General features: G+C 50.1%; 1 protein-coding gene and 1 long non-coding RNA gene across 5 annotated transcripts; one reads left to right on the top strand and one right to left on the bottom strand.

The window, feature by feature from the left end:
* Positions 1 to 102: 102 nt before the first annotated feature.
* Positions 103 to 14,592, bottom strand: ECSIT (ECSIT signaling integrator). Of its 4 annotated transcripts, XM_070623601.1 has the most exons (10): positions 14,340 to 14,421; positions 14,183 to 14,237; positions 13,913 to 14,025; positions 8,391 to 8,509; positions 4,883 to 5,300; positions 4,345 to 4,568; positions 1,442 to 1,499; positions 1,196 to 1,344; positions 915 to 1,020; positions 103 to 449 (listed from the first exon to the last, which is right to left on the bottom strand). In XM_070623601.1, exons 4-10 carry the CDS (start codon positions 8,484 to 8,486, stop codon positions 196 to 198), a joined length of 1,305 nt encoding a protein of 434 aa, XP_070479702.1. In that variant the 5' UTR covers positions 8,487 to 8,509; positions 13,913 to 14,025; positions 14,183 to 14,237; positions 14,340 to 14,421; the 3' UTR covers positions 103 to 195. The 4 variants fall into 4 exon arrangements, with proteins under 4 accessions (XP_070479702.1, XP_070479700.1, XP_070479701.1 ...); XM_070623599.1 differs by lacking the exons at positions 14,183 to 14,237; positions 14,340 to 14,421 and adding an exon at positions 14,443 to 14,569; XM_070623600.1 differs by having other exon boundaries at positions 14,183 to 14,452.
* A 54-nt stretch (positions 14,593 to 14,646) lies between these two features.
* Positions 14,647 to 18,333, top strand: LOC139083909 (uncharacterized). The gene is made up of 3 exons (XR_011541030.1): positions 14,647 to 14,808; positions 16,542 to 16,630; positions 17,062 to 18,333. It is a non-coding gene; the product is annotated as an uncharacterized lncRNA (long non-coding RNA).
* Positions 18,334 to 23,174: the final 4,841 nt, after the last annotated feature.

Raw genomic sequence — 23,174 nt, 5'->3', positions numbered from 1 at the left:
GGCCGAGGGAAGGCCCCGGTCCCACCCACCAGTCCTGGATGCTGGAGTGCTACAGGCACTAAAGGGCAGGGAGGCCACACTGCAGAGAGGAGGGGAGGCAGCCCCGAGCCCGAAAACTTTTATTTGCTGTACACTCAAAGGTCATCTCATGCTTTCACACCAGTCCGCAGCCCGTGCCCCTGCGACAGCTCAGGCTCAGCTCTGACCCTGCTGCTGTCGCTGCTGCTGACTGTCTTCTTCGTCTTCCTGGCCCTCGGGTGGTGGCGGGGACGGCTCCTCCAGCCCTGAGGAGGGCGCCAGGAGCTCCCCCGTGGACCCTGCCAGACGGAAGACCACGGGGATCTCGGCCAGGGCTGGGTTGGTCTCCTGCAGGCCCTGGATCCACTTGGCCAGTGTGGCCTGGTCGTGGGCACCCGCCATGCATATGGCGAAGACTGGGCCTTCCTCCACTGTTGGCAGAGACCGGCCCTCAGTTTGTGCAGTGGGGGCTGGAGCAGCGCCCCCATTCCCCACACCCCTTGGAGGCCACGGGCGGGGACTTTAAGATAGCCCTCTCCCCAGACTGCCGGCCCCACACTTCGCCTGAGTGATGTTGCCTGGTTCTTCAAGATTCCTGACCCCCATCTGAGGCTGGGTTGTTGCTCCTCCCCTGAGGCCCCAAGAATGTTACTTGCTTGGTCCCCTATTGGCCTCAACTGCCCAAGGACAGGAACAGGGCCTGTCCTGGTCACACCTAGTGGCCAGCACAGAGGCGCTCCATAAATGTGTGAAGGAGGAAATGACAGGGCTGACAGGCCTGGAGCCCCTGGGGCATGTGAAGGGTGGGTGTGTGAGTACCTGGGCCCCACCCCTGGACCCCAGAGGCCGCACCTCTTCCTGTGCGGTGTTTGGAGTCCTGCCCATCCCAGTTCTACCTTCATCGATGTCAAACTCGTAGTCATCCCAGCTGCTCCTCCCATAGTCCAGGTCCAGCTGCATCGGGTAATAGAGGTTCCACTCCTCCGGGATCTCCTCCACTTCCTACCCCGGGAGGGGGGTTTGGGCAGAGTCTCAGGCCCAGGAGCTGGCAGCCACCTGCTGCCTCCCTGCCCCCACAGGAACTGTCCCCTTTCCCCATCCTGCACCTCTGAGCCCTCCCATGACCCCTCGGGCGGTGCCAACCACCCCCTCCCCCCAACTCGCGTTGGGCTCTCACCCTCTCCTCAGGGGGCAGCAAGTCAGCTCGGAGGATGTGGTAATAGACACATTTGTCGCGAAGCCACAGGGAGAAGGGGCCCTCGACGAAGATAGGCCGGGCTGGGTTGTGGCAGGCCAGGGCGGCCTGCTGATCGGGACTCTGGATTCCTGGTGTGGAGACACACATACCCGGGGGCCCTGGCTGAGGGGCTCTGCCCAGAGGCCCAGGGAGCCTACCCAGCAGAACCCCTGCACAGGGCCTTACCTACGATGTGCGGCTCAGCGGGGTCTGCCGCACCTGTCGAGTCTTTGGACGAAGGCATCTGCAAGGAAGAGCAAAGTGGAAGCTTCTGGCCCCCAGTCCCTACAGAGGAGCCGAGGGGGGAGAAAGGGGTAGCGAGATCCCAGCAAAGTCAGAGTGCCTCTTGGGCCCATCTCCTGGGCCTCCTACATGTCACTCCAGTCCACCCCTCCTCACTTCTATCCGATTCAGCAATAGGTGCCAGCATTGAAGATGCTCACACGGAGCCAGCCCTGATGGCCTAGTGGTTAAAGTTCATCAGGCTCTGCTTTGGCAGCCTGGGTGTGGTTCCCAGGCACGGAACCAAACCACTTGCCTGTCAGTAGCCATGCTGTGGTGGCAGCTCACATAGAAGAACTAACAACAAGAATATACAGCTACGTACTGGGGCTTTGGAGAGGGAAAAAAAAACAAGAGGAAGATTGGCAACAGATGTGAGCTCTGGGCCAATCTTTCCTAGCCAAAAAAAAAAAAGAATTCACACGCCCAGAATATTCCAAGGAGTGACAAGAAGCAAATCTCAGTGTGTGCCTCTGTGGAGAACCAGGGAGAAGGGACACCCTTTTGTATCTTTTTGATTTTACACTCTGAACTTGGTTCAAAAACCTAAATGAAGTTTTTTTGTTAAATGCACGTATTCTTTGACCGAAAAGTCTGGGATTGGACAATTATTGAAACACATAGCATTCGTCTTTTCAAGTCAAAAACAATTGAGGCGGATCAATGGATATGGACATAGAATGGGCTCCCAGCCACAACAAAAGGCAAGTGGATAATGCTCTGCCATTGGAGAAACCTTTATAAAAGTATATATTTGGGGCCAGTCCTGGTGACCTAGTAGTTAAGTTCAGTGCTCTCTGCTTTGGCAGCCTGCGTTCAGTTCCCGGGTGTGGACCTACACCACTCATCTGTCTGTGGCCATGCTGTGGTGGTGGCTCACATACAAAAAGAGGAAGATTAGCAACAGATGTTAGCTCAGGGCAAATCTTCCTCAGCAAAAAAAAAAGGAAAAGAAGTATTTTGGGGGGGAGGGGAAGTGTATGTTTTGCTCCTGGGCCCTTTTACTGGACAAGATATTTTATGTTGATTTTTCATTGCAACACTATGGAGTTTTCTAAACATTTTGATAGTATATTAATTATCTTTTTCCCTCATGCTAAAAATCTTGGTTCCTGTCAGCAGCAATACATTTACTTATTTGACTTATCCATCAATATACATAAATAGTGTCGATATTACTACTAACCATAACACGTGGGGTTAAGTTCAGGATTTCTCCGCAGACCTTGTTTGTTCTTCAAATACCTGCCACTAAGGATGGGCAGTTGATTGACAGTGACTCAGAATAACGTTTTTCTCTCACTGGTTATGTTGTCAGTTAAATATTATCCACATCCATTTGTTTTCTTTTGGTTTCAGTTTTCGTAGGATTTTCCCCTCTTTTTTTTTTTTAAGATTTTATTTTTTTCCTTTTTCTCCCCAAAGCCCCCCAGTACATAGTTGTATATTCTTTGTTGTGGGTCCTTCTAGTTCTGGCATGTGGGACGCTGCCTCAGCATGGTTTGATGAGCAGTGCCATGTCCGCACCCAGGATTCGAACCAACGAAACACTGGGCCGCCTGCAGCAGAACGCGTGAACTTAATCACTTGGCCATGGGGCCAGCCCCATCCCCTCTTTTTTGATTTTATTTTTTTTTAGTACCCTAAACATTCACATCGTTTAAAAGCCAGCCCATATCAAATAGATGTCTCTCTTCTGTCCCTGTTCTGTCTACCCATCTCCTCCACCTGCCCAGAGATAATCGTTTCTACCCGTCTCTGATTTATCTGTGCCTTCTTTATTTTTGTGAAAATAGGCAAAGAGGTATCCTCACTCTGATTTCCCCTCAGTCCTCTGCACCCTCCCATCCAACACCATCCACACGGCCGCCAGGGGGCGCTTTCAAAATCGCAAATCCTTCCAGAAGCAAGACTCCCACTCTTAAACCCTCCCCGTGGCTCTCTCCCCAACCAGGTTCAAAACCAAGTCCTTTAAGCCCGTGCCCTCCATGCCTCTTCTCCCCGACCCCGACCCCCGGCACCGGCCACAGGAGGCCCTTCTGTATCCTCAGCGGCTCCGGGCCCTGGCCTACACTGCTCCCTCGGCCTGGAATGCTCCTCGCCTCTCCTGTCCTGCCTGAGCCCAGCTCCCCCTCACCTCCTCCAGGAAGCTCTCCCTGCCCCCTGCCCCTTCTGGGGTCCCACAGCCCCCAGGGCTTCTCCATCTCAGAAGCAGCAGCTCTGAGAGAAACCGTGTCATCGGGGGTCAGCCTCCAGGACCAGATGACAGTGCTGCGAGGGGTTCTCTTTGGATGTCCTATGTGGCCGGGCATGAGTGGGGCCCCCAGGACATGGAACTGGGGGAGGCAGTCTGGAATATTTCATTCAGTCATTCAACAAACAAATGCTGAGCGTCAGCCTTGTGCCACACCCTTGCTGGGCCTTGGGGGACACAGGGGAAACTGAGTCACAGTGAATGAGCAACCAAGCTCAGCACAGGGATGGGGTGGTGCCTCAGCCAGGGTGGTCAGGAAGGGGATCCTGAGGAAGGGACAGTGGAGCTGAGACCCGAAGAGCATGAAATCCCCAGGGAAGGGTGTTCCTGGCAGAGGGAACAGCGAGTGCCAAGGCCTGAGGAGGGACCTGGCACGGAATGCTCAAGGAACAGAAAGGAAGAGTGTGGGAGAGGGGTAGGAGCAGACGTCAGAGGTCAAGCTGTGGCAAGGAGGGCTCAGCCTGGGCACACGGCCTGTGTCACCATAATCACTCGGGGCAGTGACGGGGGGCCCAGCCCCGGCGGCAGCCGGTGGTGTGGCCGGGGTGGATACCTGGTAGATGGTGACCCTGGCGCTGAGGTCAGGCTCCATGTGCCGCAGGCCCAGCCTGGCGAGCTCCACGGGGTCCTGCGGCAGGTCCCGGGGCACGGGGAAGGGGTTGATGTTCTTGAAGCGGGAGAACCACAGTTTCATGCGCACGAACTTGAGCATGGGGTAGCTTTTGCGTCCAAATATTTGAAGCAGCAGGAACTCCGTCTCCTTGTTGGGCATCACCCCTGTGCCGGGGGCGCAGGCAGAGACTCAGGGCGGAACCGAGAGTGAAGGGAAGACGGGACACACAGAGCAGCAGAGGGGCCGGGAGCAAGGGGTGATCAGGGAACTGATGACAGGGAGGGAGAGCGGAATCCGAGAGAATTTAAAGGAAAAGTCAGAGGGAGAAGAGAGATGAGAGACAGAAAGAGAGACTGAGAGAAAGAGAGGGAGAGAGCGAGACAGAGAAGAGCTGTGCAGCAACGGGAGGGCGGGAGCCCCCGCGAGCAAGGCGGCGCCCCCAGCCCCACCCCCACCCCCTCCGGCCCCCTGGCCTCACCGTGGTTCTCCATCTGCTCCAGGACGGCGATCCCGCACTCCTGCTGCCGAGGGTAGTGGATGAAGATGCTGTGGAGGACGCTGCGAGGCCGGAAGACCTCCTTGGGGAAGACGTCGAGCAGCAGGTTGTAGACGGCCAGGTCGCGCTCGACGCCGTACTCCCGCATCTTGCGCAGGGCCAGGTAGATGAAGTCCACGTGGCCCCGCCTGTGCACGTTGTGCTGCCCGAACTTCTGAACGGCCTGCACGAAGCTCGCCTTGTCCCGCGCGCCATCCGGCGCCTGCCTGAACAGCTCCTCGTGGAGCGCCAGGGCCTTGGCGGGCCTCCGCGGGGGCTCCGGTGGGCGTGGGACCAGGGATGAGTCGGAGTGGTGGGCGGCTGTGCTGCAGTGGAGGCCACGCGGGGCCTGCGGGGGGACCTGGGGACGGAGAGCCGCTGCTGGAACCTGGCGCGTCCTGGTGCCCCCGGGGACTGCCGGCTAGCTCCTCCCTGGGCAAGGCGCCAACGGGCATCCGGACGGGCCTCCGAGGAAATGCGGCAGTGTGGTTACAATCCCAAGATCAGACACCGTTACAAAGTGTGGGAAGACAGTGGTAACCCCCCCACGGAGGCAATTCGGCAACATTCACGCATCCTCTGAGGCAGCAATCCTGCATCTGGCATTTAAATCCGACAGCCATAAACACACCTGCGCCAAATGACTTTCCTGCATCCGCTGCATCCATGGAAGCAGCCCAAATGTGCATCAGCAGGGAAATAATTAAGCAAATGGCCGTGAACCTGGACAAGGAGCATCTGCTGCTGTAAGACCCCCTGAGAAGGTCTCGTGTCACCCGGAATGAGCTCCAGGGTATATTATTAAACAAAGAAAAGCAAGGTGTGAAACAGTGTGTAGAGTAGGTTCCCATTTGTGTAAACAAACAAAAAAAACCAACCCAACTTCTATGCAGTGGATCCTCATTATTTGTGGATTCTGTATTTGCAAATTTGCCTACTCGATAAAATGTATTTGCAATCCCCACGTCACTACTCCCGGGGCTTTCCCGCTCATTTGCGGACACATGCGATGTGGTGCCTCCAACACCTACGTTCCAGCTGAGATGGAACAAGGTGACATCCTGCCTTCTTGTGTCATCTCTCATACTGTCAACGAGCCTCCTTTCAGAGGTTAATTTAGTGCACATTTTTCGCATCTTTTTGTTGGTGATCAGCTGTTGAAACGGCCCCCAGCGGAGTGCGGACGGCTGTCTAGTGTTCCTGTGTGCAAGAAGGCTCTGCCATTGCTCACAGAAACTACACGTGGTAGAAATGCCTCGTTCAGGATGCGTGACAGTGCTGTTGGCCGTGAGTTCCATGTTAGAGTCAACCATATACTTTAAATAAGATGTCTTTAAACAGAAACACACATACAACAAGGTTATGCTGACGGGTGGATGAGAAGCTGTGACCAGGGGCTCCCAGGAACCCTACCCCATATTCCCCGGGGGAGCAGTGGTTCCATATTTGCTAATTCAGTGGATGTGGTGACTTTATAGCATGCAATTGCTGCGAATAATGAGAACTGACTGTATTTTTTCCTTCTGTGAAATATCTCCGGGAGGAAATACAAGAAGCAGGTAATATCTCTTGCCTCTAGAGAGGGTGCTAACTGGTGGCCCAGCAAGAGAGGGACAGACCCTTGTCATGGTGTAGCTTGGAATTTTGAACTGTAAGGCCCAGTGGAACTAATTGTATTACCTATTCAAAAAATACATTTCCAGGGCCAGCCCCGGTAGCCTAGTGGTTAAAGTTCATGCACTCTGCTTCAGTGGCCCGAGTTCGGTTCCTGGGCACGAACTGATACTGTTCTGTTAGCAGCCATGCTGTGCTGGTGGGCCACAAACTAAAAAGTAGAGGAAGACTGGCATGGATATTAGCTCAGGGTGAATCTTCCTCAGCAAATAAATAAATAAAATTTTAAAAATTTTAAAAAGGGACCAGCCCACTGGTGCAGTGGTTAAGCTCATGCACTCTGCTTTGGCGGCCCAGGGATCACCGGTTTGGATGCCGGGTGCGGACCTACACACCGCTCATCAAGCCATGCTGTGGCAGCATCTGACATACAAAATAGGAAGATTGGCTCAAGGCCAACCCCCCCACCAAAAAAAGGATAAATTGCAAAAACTCAGTTAAAAAAGGAAAATGCAGATTTTGGGGTCAGCAGGAATCTTGGCTTGACTGGCCTCCGACAGGTGATGCCCACATCCCACTTTACTGCTCAGGCCTCAGTTTCCCCATCTGCTCTGACGGCATCTCCCTTGGGTCAAGGAGATCTTGTTCCGCAGAGTGGGCTGCTGGGAGCAGGCCAGATCTCTCTAGAACAGAAGTTAGCAAAGCCCAGCCCTTGGGGCAAACCCAGCTGCCTGCATTTGTCAATAAAGTTTTATTGGAACACAGCCATGCTCACTCATTGTCTGGCCAGGGGCTGCTGTGTGCCACAGTGGCAGAGTGGGGAAGTTGTGGCAGGAGATCGTGTGGCTTGCAAAGCCAAAAATATTTAGTATCTGACCCTTTATGAAAAGGTTTGCCGACCTTTTCATTGCCTGCTCTAGATGGTATACAAACAAATTTCTTATTTTAATTTAAACTGAATTTTTAAATTAGAATGGTCATAGATGAGTTATCTTTAAAACTATATAGTTAATAAAAGCTAATATTTACCGAATATTCTCATGTTTCAGGCATTGTTGGGCATTTTGAGTATGAGTCTCATTTCATCTTTCCAGCTGCCCATTGAGGGAGCGCTCTTAGTGTGCCCATTTTACAGATGAGGAAACTGAGGTCCAGAGAGGGAAAGTGGGATGCCTAGTGTCACACAGCTACAAACCAGCAGAGCTGAGATCAGAATTCTTGCCCTCAGTCCCTCTGCTCTGCTGCCCGCAAGAGCCACCCCAATGTCCAGCTTAGAGAACGTGATGTTTTTTTTTAAAAAAAAGGTGGGGTTCATTTTAAGTGAAATTGTAGGCAGCTAATACTATAGGTGGCAGGTGCATTGGGAAAAAATCCAGAAGCTCTCCCCACGGAAGGGGAGACACCACAAAGGAGATAATGTAAATGAAATGCATCACACAGGGCCTGGCACAAAGAAAGTGCTCAATAAGGAATGGTCATCGCCACCATCAGCGTCCTTGGTATCCACGGCCGCTGACGGGCTTGGGCCCCCTGGCCACTTCGGGTAAGGGATGGAAGTTCCATTTTCCGCCCCCATTTTTACAGTGAATGTAGGAGTTGCCCACGTTCCCCACCCAGATCCATTAGCGCATACATCCTTATTTTCAAATTCAACCCCCTCACCCACAGGGGCACCGGCACTTCTTAAAATGAATGAGGCACGTTCAGTGGGCCCTCAGAGCAGACTGGCCAGCCAGACCAGGAGCTGGCTCCACTAGGTAGAATCTGGAGGGGTTGGGAGCACATCCAGGGCCTGCCCGCCTCCCTCCACCCCGATGACTGTTCCGCTGGTGGTTACCTGAGAGAAGGGGGCTCCGGTGAGGGCGGCCCCACAGATGCCTCCCCAGCCCCGGCACAGGCCCCGGGCCAGGAGGCTGGCTTGGGCCCAGCTCATGCCTCTGCTTGTCGGACAACCACCTGGCCAAGAGAGAAGAGACAGCATCAGCCTGGCGTCCCACCTGCCAACAGAGACAAGCCCCCTCTCTCGGGCAGAGGCCAAGTTCCAGACGGCACGGCTCACCTGCCAGCGCCACTGGTTTCCCCATCCACGAGATGGGGCTTAGTCGACTGTTAGTCAAGGGTCTCTGTTCCACTGGGCCAAACCCTTCACTATCTCGAGGGATTTGCTCCTGCAGTGGCCCCTTCCCTACAGGATACAGGTGACCAGATGATTCTTTTTATTTTTAATTGTAATTTTTATTGAGATAATTTTTTTTTTTTAATTTTGAGGAAGATTAGCCCTGAGCTAACATCTGCTGCCAATCCTCCTCTTTTTGCTGAGGAAGACTGGCCCTGAGCTAACATCTATGCCCATCTTCCTCTACTTTATATGTGGGACTCCTACCACAGCATGGCTCGACAAGCAGTGCCATGTCTGCACCCGGGATCCGAACTGGTGAACCCCGGGCCGCCAAAGCGGAATGTGCGCTCTTAACTGCTGCGCCACCAGGCCGCCTAGATGATTCTTTTTCTTTTTTTTTTAACAGCTTTATTTGCATACCATACAGTTCACCCTTTGAAAGTGTAAAATCCAATGGTTTTTTTTTTTTTTAGCATATTCACAGAGTTGTGCCATCCACCACTACAATCTAATTTTAGAACATTTTTGTCACTCCCAAAAAAAAAACCTATACCCATTAGCAGCCACTCTCCATGTCCCCTTAGGCAACCACTAATCTACTGTCTGTATAAATTTGCCTACTCTGGGTATTTCACATAAATGAAATAATGATACATGCTCTTTTGTAACTAGTTTCTTTCACATAGCATGTTTTCAAGGTTCATCCATGTTGTAGCATGTATCAGAACTTCATTCCTTTTAATTGCCCCCAAGGGGGCTGGCCCCGTGGCCGAGTGGTTAAGTTCTCACGCTCCGCTGCAGGTGGCCCAGTGTTTCATCGGTTCGAATCCTTCAAACCACGCTGAGGCGGCATCCCACATGCCACAACTAGAAGGACCCACAATGAAGAATATATAGCTACATACTGGGGGGCTTTGGGGAGAAAAAGGAAAAAAAAATAAAATCTTTAATTGCCCCCAAAACCCTCCATTGTATGGCTATAACCACATTTATCCATTCATCGATTGATGGCCATTTTGGGCTGCTTCCACTTTTTGACTGTTATGGCTAATGCTGCCACGAACACTCATGTAGAAGTTTTTGCATAAACACAGTTACACTGCCCTTCTGCAAACACTTAGGAGTCAAGTTGCTGGGACATACGGGAACTCTCTGCTTAACATTTTGAGGAACTGCCAAACTGCTTTCCAAAGTGGCTGCACCATTTTACATTCCCACCAACAATGGGTAAGGGTTCCGATTTCTCCACATCTTTGCCAACACTTATTATTGTCTGTCTTTGATTATAGACATCTTGTGAGTGTGAGGTGCTATCTCCTTGTGGTTTTGATTTGCATTTCCCTAATGATTAATGATGCTGAGCATCTTTTCATGTGCTTATTGGCCACTGTGTATCTTTTCTGGAGAAATGTCTATTTAGATCCTTTGTCCATGTTCAAAATTGGGTTAGCCTCTTTTTATTACCGAGTTGTAAGAGTTCTTTGTATATTCCTTTTTTTTTTAAAGACTTTATCTTTTTCCTTTTTCTCCCCAAAGCCCCCTGGTACATAGTTGTGTATTCTTCGTTGTGGGTCCTTCTAGTTGTGGCATGTGGGACGCTGCCTCAGCGTGGTTTGATGAGCAGTGCCATGTCCGCGCCCAGGATTCGAACCAACGAAACACTGGGCCACCTGCAGCAGAGCGCGAGAACTTAACCACTTGGCCACGGGGCTAGCCCCTCTTTGTATATTCTGGATACGAGACCCTAATGATCTACAAACACTTTCTCCCGCTCTTTGCATTGTCTTTTCATTTCCTTGTTATCATTTGCAGCACAAGTTTTTAACTCTGATGAAGTCCAACTTATCTGTTTTTCTTTTATAGCTGTGCTTTGGATGTTGTCTCTAAAAAACCTACTGCCAAGCTCAAGGTCATGAAGATTTACTCCTATGTTTTCTTCTAAGAGTTTTACAGTTTTAGCTCTTACATTTAAGTCTATGATTCACTTTGAATTCATTTTCATGTATGGTGTGAGGCAGGGGTTCACTTCATGTGGCTATCTAGTTGTGCTAGTAATATTTGGTGAAAAGACTATTCTTTCCCCATTTTATTGTCTTGGCATTCTTGCTGAAAATCAATTGGCCATAAACATAAAGGTTTATTTCTGGGCTCTCAATCCTATTCCATTGATCTACATGTTAAGCCTTAGACCTGTACTACAGTTTTGATTATTGTAGCTTTGTAAGTTTTAAAATCAGGGAGTGTAAGTCCTCCTCCTTTGTTCTTCTTTTACATTATTTGGCTATTCTGGGTCCCTCACAATTACATATAAATTTTAGAATCAGCTATCAATTTCTGCAAAAAGCCAGAGGGATTCTGATAGGGATTGTGTTGAATCTGTCGATCAGTTTGGGGAATTGGTATCTTAATAATAAGTCTTTTGATCCATGAACATGGGATACCGCTCCATTTATTTAGATCTTCTTTAATTTCTCTCAACAATGTTTTATAGTTTTCAGTGTATGAGTCTTTTATTTCTTTTGTTAGATTTATTTGCATTTCACTCTTTATGAAGCTATTGTATATGGGATAATTTTCTTAATTTCATTTCCACATTATTCATTGCTAGTGTTTAGAAATATAATTTATTTTTATATGTTGATCTTCTATGCTGCAACCTTGTTGAACTCACTTATTAGTCACTTGTTTGTTTGTTTTTGAGGAAGATTAGCCCTGAACTAACATCTGCTGCCAATCCTCCTCTTTTTGCTGAGGAAGACTGGCCCTGAGCTAACATCCATGCCCATTTTCCTCTACTTTATATGTGGGACTCCTACCACAGCATGGCTTGCTGAGCAGTGCCATGTCCGCACCCAGGATCCTAACCAACAAACCCCAGGCTACCGAAGCAGAATGTGTGAACTTAACTGCTGCGCCACTGGGCCAGCCCCTCATTTATTAGTTTTAATTGCTTTTTATTGGATTCCTTAGGATTTTCTATATATAAGATCATGTGATCTGCAAGCAGAGATGGTTTCACCTCTTCTTTTCGAATCTAGATGCCTTTTCTTTCTTTTTCTTGCCCAACTGCCCTTGCTGAAACCTCCAGTACAGTGTTGAATAGAAGTGGCAAGAACAGACATCCCTGTCTTGCTCCTGATCTTAGGGGCAAAGCAAAGCATCCAGTCTTTCATCATTAAGTATGTGAGCTGTGGGCTTTTCAAAGACACCCTTTATCAGGTTGAGGAAATTCCCTTCTATACTGGATGTTAAGTGTTTTTATCAGAAAGGGTATTAGATTTTGTCAAATGCTTTTTGTTGCATCTATTGAAATAGTCATGTGGGTTCTGTCCTATGTTCTATGAACGTGGTGTATTACATTAATTGATTTTCAGATTTTAAAGTAACCTTGCATTTCTGGGCTAAATTCCACTTGGTCACAGTGTATAATCCTTTTTATATGTTGCTAAAATTTGGTTTGCTAGTATTTTGTTGAGGAATTTTGTGTCCATATTCATAAGAGATACTGGTCTGTAGTTTTGGTGTCTGTTGGATTTGGTATCAGGGTAACGCTGGCCTCATAAAATCAGTGGGAAGCGTCTGGATCATTCTTATCACCATTGAAACTTTTTCTAGCATCTCCCCTTTTGGCCTGAAGTCCTCGTCCAGCCTCTGCCCCACTCTCTGCTCCCTTTACAGCAAAGCTTCTCCTGAGAGATGTCTACACACTATCGTCCTTCCTCACTCTCTCCAACTTAGCTGCTGCCCCCACCACTCCACTGACGCCCCTTGTAAGGGCACCACGTGAGTTCTACATTCACCAAAGCCAGTGAGTACTTCTCAGGCCTCATTTTGCTCAATTTCTCAGAAGCATGCGGCATGGGTGGGGCCCTCCTTAAACCTTCTCAGCCAATCAGCAGGACCTGATTCCTTCTCTAAAGTCTGCGACGTCTACAGACATGAATGTGCAGATGAATCAGCTGGGATCTTGTTAAAATGCAGATTCTGATTCAGCAGGTCTGGCGGGAAGTCAGAGACTCTGCACATGTAGTCAGCTTCCAAGTGAGGCTGAGGCTGCTGGTCTGGAGACCACACTTTGTGTAAAAAGGCTGCAAAGAATTCCACATTCTGGATTTGTCTGTCTGCTACCCTGGGCATCATTCAACTCGTTCCTCTCTTCTCTGTAGTCCTATAAGCAGCTCTAATGGTTTCAAACCTTGTTCCTATTAGAATCATCTGAGGAGCTTTAAAAAATCCCCACACCCAGGCCATACCCCAGACATATAAATCAGAATATCGAGAGGTAGGGCCGAGGCATCAGCACTTTAAAGCACAACCATGACGCTAATGTGCAGCTAAGACTAAGACCTTAATCGAAACCTTTGCTACTCAAAGTGCGTTCCAGGGGACCAACTGCATCAGCAGCAGCATCTGGGAGCTTATTAGAAACGCAAATCTCAGTCCTAATCCAGACCTACGGAATCAGAATTTGCATTTTAACAAGAGTCCAGGAGCCCAGGTGTCTCCTATGTGTGCGCAAGTCTGAGACGCAATGACACGGGTGCTTACGGCTCCCAAATGCTTATGGTCAGCTCTGAGCTCCAGCCTCCATACCTGACTGCCACTTGGGCATACACCCAGCCATCTCAAACTGAATTTGCTCCCATCTGACATCCCTGCTTAAACCTCTTCCTCCCCATCCCAGCCAATGACACCGCCATTCCTCATCATTCAGGCCACAAAACAAGCCATTTCTGAGTCCACTATGTCCCTCCCTCCCCCACTCAACCCATCAACTCATCCTGATGACTACTTCAAAATCCATTTCAAATGTATCCAGTCCATGACCTCTTTCCTGAATACCCACCCAGCCTCCCACTTCTTTCCTTACCCGCCTCCTCCAGTCACTTCTCCCCACGGTTTAGTTTGAATGTAAACTAAATTCAGCGTTCTCTGCCTAAAATCACTAATGGTCTATCACACTTAAAATCAGACAGGTTCTCCCCCTCCAAACTCAACTGATCACCAGCAGCTCCAGCTACACTGTTCCTTAAACAAGCTAAGTTTATTCTAGCCTCAGGGCCTTTGCACCTGCTTTCCCTCTGGAAATTTCTCCCCCCCAGATCAATCCATAGCTGTCTCTGTTTATTCAGGTCTCTATTCAAATGAGAGGTCTTTCCTGACCACCGCCCCACTCCCAATCTACAGCCCCCATTACCCTGATGAATGCATTTTTAGCAATTCCTAGCTGCTGAAATCACCTGTTTCATTTATTTCTGATTTGTTCAATGTCTGGCTCCCCCAGGAAACGGGGATTTTTGTCTGTCTTCCTCATTGCTGTGTCTCCAGCACCCGGGACAGTGCCTGGTATCAGCTGAATAGGAAGAAGAACGAAATTTCTAAAAAACTTCTATAAATAGCAACTCCCAGGCAGGGTGTACCTAACAGCAGCCCTGAGGCTGGCTGCCGGGATTCCGGGTCCCTTAGGAAAACAGGCAGACGCGGGTTCGAACTCCCGCCTAGAAGCTCACTTGCAGCGTGGCCTCAGGACAAGGCCTTAAACTCTCTGAGCCTCAGCTGTCTCATCTGCACAGCGGGAGATGAGGGACGTCAGAAGGCGGGTACCCGGAGGGCGGCCTTTCCCTGCACGTCCCCGCCCTGCACTCCCAAAGGTCACCGTGCCCTGACCCTGCAGCCGGGTCCCTCTGGGGCCACCCTCCCGCCCTGCCAGCCCAAAATGGGCCGCCCCAGGACCCAGCGGTTCCCGCTCGCCTCCCGACACGCGACCTACCTACTCAAACGGCCGGCCGCGGACTCCGGACCGGTTCTGTCTTACCGCTGGGCGCCGCCATTTTGCCCGAAGAGCTTCCGGGTCACGGGCCACCAGGGAGCTAGCCAATCGCGAGCGCCGCTTTAGAGGGGTACCGCCCATAGGGAGAAGGACCAATAGGAAGGAGGAAAGGCCTTGGTCCCGCCTCATAACGAGCTAGGCCCCGCCCCTAATAAGGCAAAGCCCCACCCCTGACCTGGGAATTGAGGAGTCTGGCCCCGGATGGAGCCGCAGGACCGTTCCTGGCTGGGAGGCTGCATGTGGGGGGTCTGTGAATACAGCTGGCGGCCCCAGTTTTTCCACCTGAAATGGAATGAAGTATTAAAGGTAGGAGTGACGGGATTCCTTCATTTGTTCAACAAACATTTATTGGGCGCTTACTGTGTGCTAAATGCGCTGAGGATATGGCGTTGATATTAGCGAAGGAGACAGGCTCTGCTAATCTAGCTTAGTGATTCTGGGCTGGTGCTTAACCCATCTGTACCTTGATTGTCTCGCCCCCGAAATGGGCCAATTATAATCTCATGGGGTTTTTTGAGGTTTCGTTAAGTTAATCTACGCAGAACAGCCATACAAATGTTTGCTATTATTATTATGGGGGATTCACCCTAACACCTCGCTCCGCCTCCCTCCCTGGGACGGCATGGAATCTAGTTTGACACCTTGGACCCCCTTGCTGAGGGCTGACGGTCCTGTGAGGCTGGGTGTGTGTTCATGATTGTGTCCTGTGGCCGCGGTGTGTGTGTAACTGTGATGTGGGGTGACAGTTGGGGTTTTTTCATGCGTTTTTGTAGTATCTCAAAACTCGAGCAAAGGTGTCTAGCTGTATGTGTGGCTGTGTGAGTGTGGGTCAGGGGTGGTCCCTGTGTGTGTGTCAGTGTGAGCCAGGCCAGTCTGGGAATTGGTGTGTGTGGGTTCTTGTGTGTCAGTAGTTACATGGGCACCTGTAATTCTACAGCTTCTGGGCGTCTGATTCTGTGTCTGTGTGCAGAGGGTGTGTAGAATTTGTCCCACAACCCTGAGGGGCTGGCAGTAGGTGTGTCAACATTTCTGTGATGATTTGCATGACTTAATGTGTGTGTGACTGTGTGTCTGAACACTGGTGGGTCGATGACTGTGTTCGTGATCCCTCTTGTGTCCCCAACTTGTAGATGAATGATTGTGTCCCACTGTCGAGACACATGTGACTATGTGTGACACCCCATATCTGTCTGTCTGTGTGCGATTGTGTCTGACTACCAGCGTGTGTCTGTGACTGTATGAGCCTCTGATTCCATGTGTGTGGGACTGTGCTCATGACACCCTGTATGTCTGTCTCTGACACTGTGGGACTCTATGTATGTATGTGTTTGTAACACCCTCTGTGTCTCTGACTTGTATGGGTGTCCCCCACCTTCTATGTGTCAGTGACACTATGTGACACCGTATGTGTCTGTGATTGTGCCTCAACATGGGTCGATTCTGGAACTGTGTGTGGTTGTGTCTGTGTCTCTTTGCCTCTCTGCATATGACCGTACACCCAACCGTAGTAAGCGCTGTCGCTGTGTTTGTAGCACCCCGTGTGTATCTCTGTGTGGCTGTGCGTCCGATGCCCAGGGTCTACCCACGGCTGGCTGTCCCCCTAAGTGTGCGTGAGAGATGCAGCGTCTGGGTCCCTGGATTTGTATTTCTCCTCCTCTGTGTGCAGCAGGCCTGTGATCGTCGACAATCTTCTTGCCTCAGGGCACAGCGACATTGGAGATGGTGCAGCTGGCATCCGGGTCGCTGGCTGTAGGGGCTGGGCAGTCGGGCAGAGGAGGGACCTGGGGCGTGGACGCGGCCACAGCGCAATAATCACCCCTGCACGTCCCTGTGGCTCCCTTTGCGGTTCAGCCTTCTGATTTTGTCTCGCACCAAAAGAGCTCCCGGGCGCTCAGCAGCTCCGCAGCCTGTGGCAGGCCTGGGAGCGCCTTGGGCCCATGCAAACGCCTCCAAAGGGCTGCTAGGTGGGGCGGGGCCTGGAGGGGCGGGGCCACGCGGGGAGATGGGCGGGGCCTAACTTGTCACTATTTCCGCCCCAGGTGTATATCGTCCTCCTGTCCCTGGCGATCGGCGTTGTCAGCCGGCCCAACCTACTCTCCGTGGAGATAATCAACACCAACCTCACTCTGTAAGAGGCAGCTGGGCCCGGGTGGACGTTCTCCACTTCACTCCCTCCCCAACCCCGCGCTCCTGTCGGGGTGGGGAGCCGGCAGCATGGTCGGGGGGCGGTGGACACTGCTGAGGGTGTCTAGGTAAGGAAGAGACCCCTCCAGGGAGGTTCTCAGAGTGAGACTGGCTCAGCTAAGGAGCCTCATAGGCCAGCCCGCAGTCTCTCTTGACCCCAGCGCAGGCAGAGGTTGACCCACGGCCTTGACCCCTCCATGCCAGGTCCAGCGCCATCCAGAGTAGGGCGTCGGTGGGCCCCCTGCTCCCCTCATCCCACGGATTGTAGCTGATGCCTCTGATTACCTGCTCCGTGGTAGACGGGATCCAACTGGGTGAGACCTGGGGTCACCTTGACTCAATCCTCTGCCCATTTCTGACTCCTGCCCCCTCCAGACCTGGTGGTGATTCTCCGAAGCTGGGATCACATGTTCCCATGTCACCACGCAGTTTCTCTCTTCCGCGTCTACCGCCTGGTGTAGAGACCCCTGGAGACACTACCTCTCCCCACGTTCACGCCCCGCATATATTGAACATCTCCTGTGAAAATTTTACAACTATTTGCAGCTTGAAAAAATTAAGTGCAATTTCAAAACTGTTTAGGATATTATTTCATTTATAGTCTTGTTAACCTTAATCTATTTTGAACTTGGAACATGTTACTTTTTGAAATGAATAGCAATTTTTTAGTCCCTTTTTGCTTGTGCATAGAGGTTGATTCTCTGTGTTCTGTGTATTAATTTAGATATGTAGATTGATGTCTTCTATCCTTCTGCCATCTCAAAAGATCAGAATACATTCATTAATTCAACAAATATTTATACGCATTTTAAAACAAATACTTGTTGTGTGCTAAAGCCAGAAGGAAATATAAAATTAACTAGAAAGAAGAAAAGAAATTTAAGTTCTCCAAGTGCTTAGAGTTTTTTCCCCAAGAAAGGGCGTATTTTCATGAAGTAAAAATGTAAGATGCTACATGTGACTAACAAAATGGTTGATATTGACAAATAGATTAAGAATTAAATATATATATATGTTATAGCTTGAGCTGCATGGCAATTACACAGGTGTATATGTATGTAAAAATTCATTGAGCTCTGCATTAAGATTTGTGCATTTAAGTAATATCTCAACTTAAAAGTTTTAAAGTGATCATGGATTAACTAATCTATCATTTGTACACTTTTCTATATGTATGATATACTTTCAAAGTCTGTTTAAATACTTCACATCCATTAGGATGGCCATTATCAAAAAAATAGAATCTAACAATTGTTAGTGAGAATGTGAAGAAAGTGGACCCTGGACACTTCTGATGGGAATGTAAACTGGTTTAGCCACTACGGAAAACAGTTGGCGTTCCCCAAAAATTAAAAATGAAGTTACTGTATGATTCAGCAATTCCACTTCTGGGTAGATACCCAATAGAATTGAAAGCAGGGCCTCGAACAGATACTTACACACCATGTTCATAGCAGTCTGATTCACAATAGCCAAGACGACTCAAGTGTCTGTCAATAGATGAATGGATAAGCTAAATGTGGTGTATACATTACAACTGAGTATTATTCAGCCTTAAAGAGGAAGGAATTTCTGATACAGGCTACAACATGGATGAACTTTGAGGACATTATGCTAAATGAAATAAACCAGTCACAAAAGAACAAATACTGTATGATTCCATTTGTATGAGGTACCAAGAGTAGTCACATCCATAGAGAGAAAGTAGAAGGTGGGTACCAGGAGCTGGGGGAGCGGGATGGGGCGTTAGTGTTTAATGGGGACAGACTTTCAGTCTTGGAAGATAAAAAGTTCTGAAGATGGATGGTGGCGATGGTTGCATGGCAACGTGAATGTACTTAATATCACAGAACTGGTCAATTTTATGTTATATATTTTACCACAATATTTTAAAAAGTCTACTTCAAAAAAGGTAAGTGGGGCCTGGCCCGCGGCCGAGTGATTAAGTTTGGGCGCTCCTCTTGGGCGGCCCAGGGTTTTTGCTGGTTCGGATCCCAGGAGCGGACATGACACCGCTCATCAGGCCATGCTGAGGCGGCGTCCCACATGCCACAACTAGAGACACTCACAACTAGAATATAAAACTATGTACTGAGGGGCTTTGGGAAGAAGAGGAAGAAGAAGAAGAAAAAAGATTGGCAACAGATATTAGCTCAGGTGCCAATCTAAAACAACAAAAAAAGCTAAGTGATAGAGAAGTGAAGCAGAGAAAGGGAGAAGGTACAAGAGGGCTTTGCAGTTTGAAGTCGGCTGTTCAGGGAAGGCCTGGCAGAGTAGGTGACATTTGTGTAGAACAGGTGAGTGAATCATCTGGAAGTTTGGGGAACACTCTGGACACAAGGAGCGACCTAAAAGGCCCTGTGTGGCTGAAGTGGGATGAAGTGAGGGTAATGTGATAAGACATTAGGTCACAGTGGAAGAGGGGGGCTCATGGGCTCCCCCAGAAAGCCCCAGTTTTAGGCTGTTAATAACCTAAGTGGATTAGAACATAAAACAGGTGCTTGGCATAGCAGAGGCTCCAGGCGAGGATGGTTATTCACCTCCATAAAGTCTTTTCTGCAGCCCTTGGCATCCACGACGCAGGACGCCGGCACGGGGATAGAAGGATACACGCAGCTACCCTTAGGACGCCTCAACGGCTCTGCGCAGCCGCAGCACATTTGCCTCCTCAAGATCCCTGTGATTGGCCGATCTGAGAGGCGCCGCAGCCAATCAACTGCCGGTCCAGGAAGGCTTGCGCACCCCCTCCCTCGCACATTGACAGCTGCGAGGGCAGCGGCTGGGCGCACTACTCCCCCCTGCCGGGCGTGCCTAGCTAGGCGCAGGCGCATTTCGCTCTGCTCGGCTAGGACGTGTGTGGGCGGTGGTGGGGGTCCCTGACCTGCCTGCCACCTTCAGCGTCCCCAGTATCCCCTCTTGGGGACAGTCACAGCTCCTATTTTCTGATTCATCCTTCCAGAAGTAGTGGATTCAAACACAGGTATTTACATGTTTTTTGTTTGCTTGTGTAACAGAACACAAAAGTATGTGTGAAGCCCCAGTGTAGAATTTTTACCTGTAGTCCTCCAAACAACCTTAGGAAAAAGAGCAGCTGCACAGTGGAGGACACTGGCAGATACCACCTCAACCAAGGGACCAAGGTTAACATCACCAGCAATGAGTCATAGTGCCATCACAGTGACGTCATAAGCCCCTGGTATGAGAAGGGCACGTCATCTTTCTGGTATCCTTCCCAGGGACGGGAAAACCTCAGTCTAACCAAAACAAACCAAACTGAGAGACAGTGGACAAAATTACCAACCAGTACTCTTCAAAAACGTCAAGGTCATGAAAGACTGAGGGGCTGTCACAGACTGGAGGAGTAAGGAGCTATGTCAACTAAGGAGCTATGTCAACTAAAGAGCTACGTCAGCTAGATGCAGCTAGAAATCTTGGACTGGGCCCTGCGACAGAAAAAGGCACGAGTAGAAAAGCTGGAGAAATCCAGATCCAGTCTGTAGTTTATTAATAGTAGTGTCCCCAGGTTGATTTCTTACTTTTGATAAATGTACTACAGTTACGTAAGATGTTTTCAGTAGGGGCAGCAGGGTGAAGGGCATATGGGAACTCTGTGCTATTTTTGCAAATTTTCTGTAAGTCTAAAATATCTCAAAATGAAAAGTTAAAAACAGAGAAACCTGAGAAGCAGGCACTATTAATATGCCCATTTTCCCAGAGGAAGAAACTGAGGCACAGAGAGGTTAAGACACCTGTCCCAGGTCACAGAGCCAGGAAGCACCATGGCATATTCTTACAGAATATGGACCCAGAGACCCTGCTCTCAACCACAGCACTGAAGTGCCTTTCTTTAATTGAAACGAAGTGTGGCATATTCTGCCTTTATCCTTGTCTATCTCACGTGTTACTGTTGATGGATCTACAGGTGACTTGTTATTAAATGGCCACTGCAATCAATATTCTTGTACATGTCATTCTCCAGACTTACGCTTGTACTTCTTAGGAATATTCTAAAAAAGAGATTTGCTGATTCAGAAGATGTATTAGATAGATAGGGTTCTCCAGAGAAATGGAACCAATAGAATACATATAGAGAGAGACAAAGACAGAGATTAATTTATTGTAAGGAACTGGCTCACGGGATTATGGAGGCTGAGAAGTCCAGGACCTATAGTTGGCAAGTTGGAGACCCAGGAGGGCAGCTGATGTCGTTCCAGTTGGAGTGCAAAGGCCTGAGAACCAGGAAGAGCCAATGGTGTAAGTTCCCATCCAAGAGCTGGCAGGCTGGAGACCCAGGCACAGTTGTTGTTTCAGTTCCAGGCTGAAGGCAGGAAAAGACCGATGTCCCAGCTCCGGGCGGTCACGCAGGCAGGAATTCCCTCTTACTCCAGGGAGCATCAGCCTTTCTGTTCTCTTCAGGCCTTCAACTGATTGAATGAGACCCACCCACACTGGGGAGGGCAATCTGTTTTACTCAGTCTACCCACTAAACGTTAATCTCATTCAAAAACACCCTCGCAGACACACCCAGAATAATTGACCAAATATCGGGGCACCCCGTGGCCCAATCAAGTTAACACACAAAATTAAGAAAAGGTAGGGACACTTGTCATTTCAAAAGCTGTGGACAAATTGCCCACGCCCATCGACAGTGCTCCCACAACACTGCGTTGTCAGGTGTTCTGATTTTTGCCCATCTGTCCACTTTTTTCAAAAGCTCTCTTGTTCAACCAGATGTTTTTCCTATAAGATACCTCCTTGCAAAGCTCAAGGCCAGACAAGGGAGTGGGCAGCTGTGGAATGGCCTGGAATAACCCCAGCCACAGCCCATGACCCAGTGCCCTCTCCAAACTCCAGTTGGTCCTCTGGGGAGGGTGGGGATGGAAATGCAAGGGGGAACCCCAGCTCAACATTCCTCAGTCCAGGAGGGGCTGGGAAATAATGTGCTTCCTTTGCACATGGTTAAGCGCCAACATTTCAGACAGATGTGGGTTCGAGTCCTGGATTACCCACTTTAATTCCATTTCTCAGCACTTTGTGAGTGCCTGCTGTGTGCAGGCACTGTACTGGGCAGTGGCAATAGAGCAGTGACCCAGACAGGCTAAGCCCTGCCCCCGTGGAGTTTCTGTTCTTGAAGGATGACACAGATAATAGGCAAAAAGGAGATGATAAGGAAAAGAAAGGGAAAGGAGATAGAGAGCAGTGGGGGCTTTCTAAAATGAAAGTTTTCATGGAGGTAGACAGACCCATTGTCAGGTGCGAACTCTTAAGTGAATAGCTCCCTCATGCCCATCCTCCCACAGTCTGGGGTGGGGGGTGCTGTTATTTGAGCAGAGGAAGTGAGGGAGAGGCCAGACAGGCATCTTTCAGAAATGTGTCCTGGCAGAAGGGACTGCCAGTGCAAAGGTCCTGAGGTAGGAGCTTGCTTGAGCACTCATGAAACATGTGGAAGGATCTGGAAGCAGCTGGAGCAGCGTCACCCTGGGAGAGTGTCCCTCTCTGAAACTTGTTTCCTTATCTATAAAATGGGCCTACGAGTTTCCGCCCCCCCGAGAGTTGTAGTGAGGATTAAATGAGATTGTGCCTGGCACAGTGCCTGGCATGGAGAGAGCCTTCCAGAAACAACTTTGAAAGCTTTATGAACAAGTCTCTGCCTGTTTTCCGGAGGCAAAAGCTAGGTGAGGAGGGGGCTGGCCAGGCAGGGCTACCAAAACAGGCAGGTGCGGTGGGGGACGGGGCCGGGACTGTCTCCCGGGGACACACCGGTACAGAATTGTGTGTGTCTGTGGGTGTGTTAGGAGACTCAGTAAGGTTTTAGGGGTCTCCCAAGGTTGAGGAGAGGCTGGGTTTTCCTTTCATGACCATCAGTCCTGGACTCTCCAGGAATCTCCGTTCCTTACAAGCTCCCACCCTTTCCTTTAGATGGGAAACTGAGGCACCGAGGGGCTGGAGCCTGGGAAACGCCAGACAGGAGCTGAGGAGGGGACTGCACACCAGGCAGCCAGAGATGGGGGAGTCCCCTGGGGTTGGGCCCTCGATGGCATCAGCCCCCTCTCTCCGCCTCTACCCCCATCTGCCAGACAGGGACACAGAGAGAGGCGGAGACAATACAGAGACAGCGAGAGAGAAAAATGGTGACCTAGAGACGTGGACCAGAAACAGAGACACAGAGATGGAGAGATAACGGAGAGAGGAAACCTGGGGACAAAGAGAGGCAGTGAGACACGCAGATTCAGAGACACAGAGAGAGACAAAGTCTAGGCGACGCCGAGGCACGGACAGAGAACGACCTAGAAACAGAGCCAGAGATGCAGAGTCACACATCAGAGAGGGCTGCCCTCCAGGGAGACCCCGGGCTGCCCCGATGGGGGCGCGCCGAGTGCCCCCCCGCCCCCGTCGTGCCTGGGCCGTGACTTCAGAGCCCGCGCGGATGCTATAAATGGCCAGGCGGCCGCGCCGGGGGCGGGGCGAGTGAGTCAGCGCGTGACGTC

Source organism: Equus przewalskii, chromosome 6, assembly GCF_037783145.1.
Source record: "Equus przewalskii isolate Varuska chromosome 6, EquPr2, whole genome shotgun sequence".
Lineage (NCBI taxonomy): Eukaryota > Metazoa > Chordata > Mammalia > Perissodactyla > Equidae > Equus > Equus przewalskii.
Note: the sequence above shows the minus strand (reverse complement) of the source record. Positions and strands in the feature narration are given on the sequence as shown.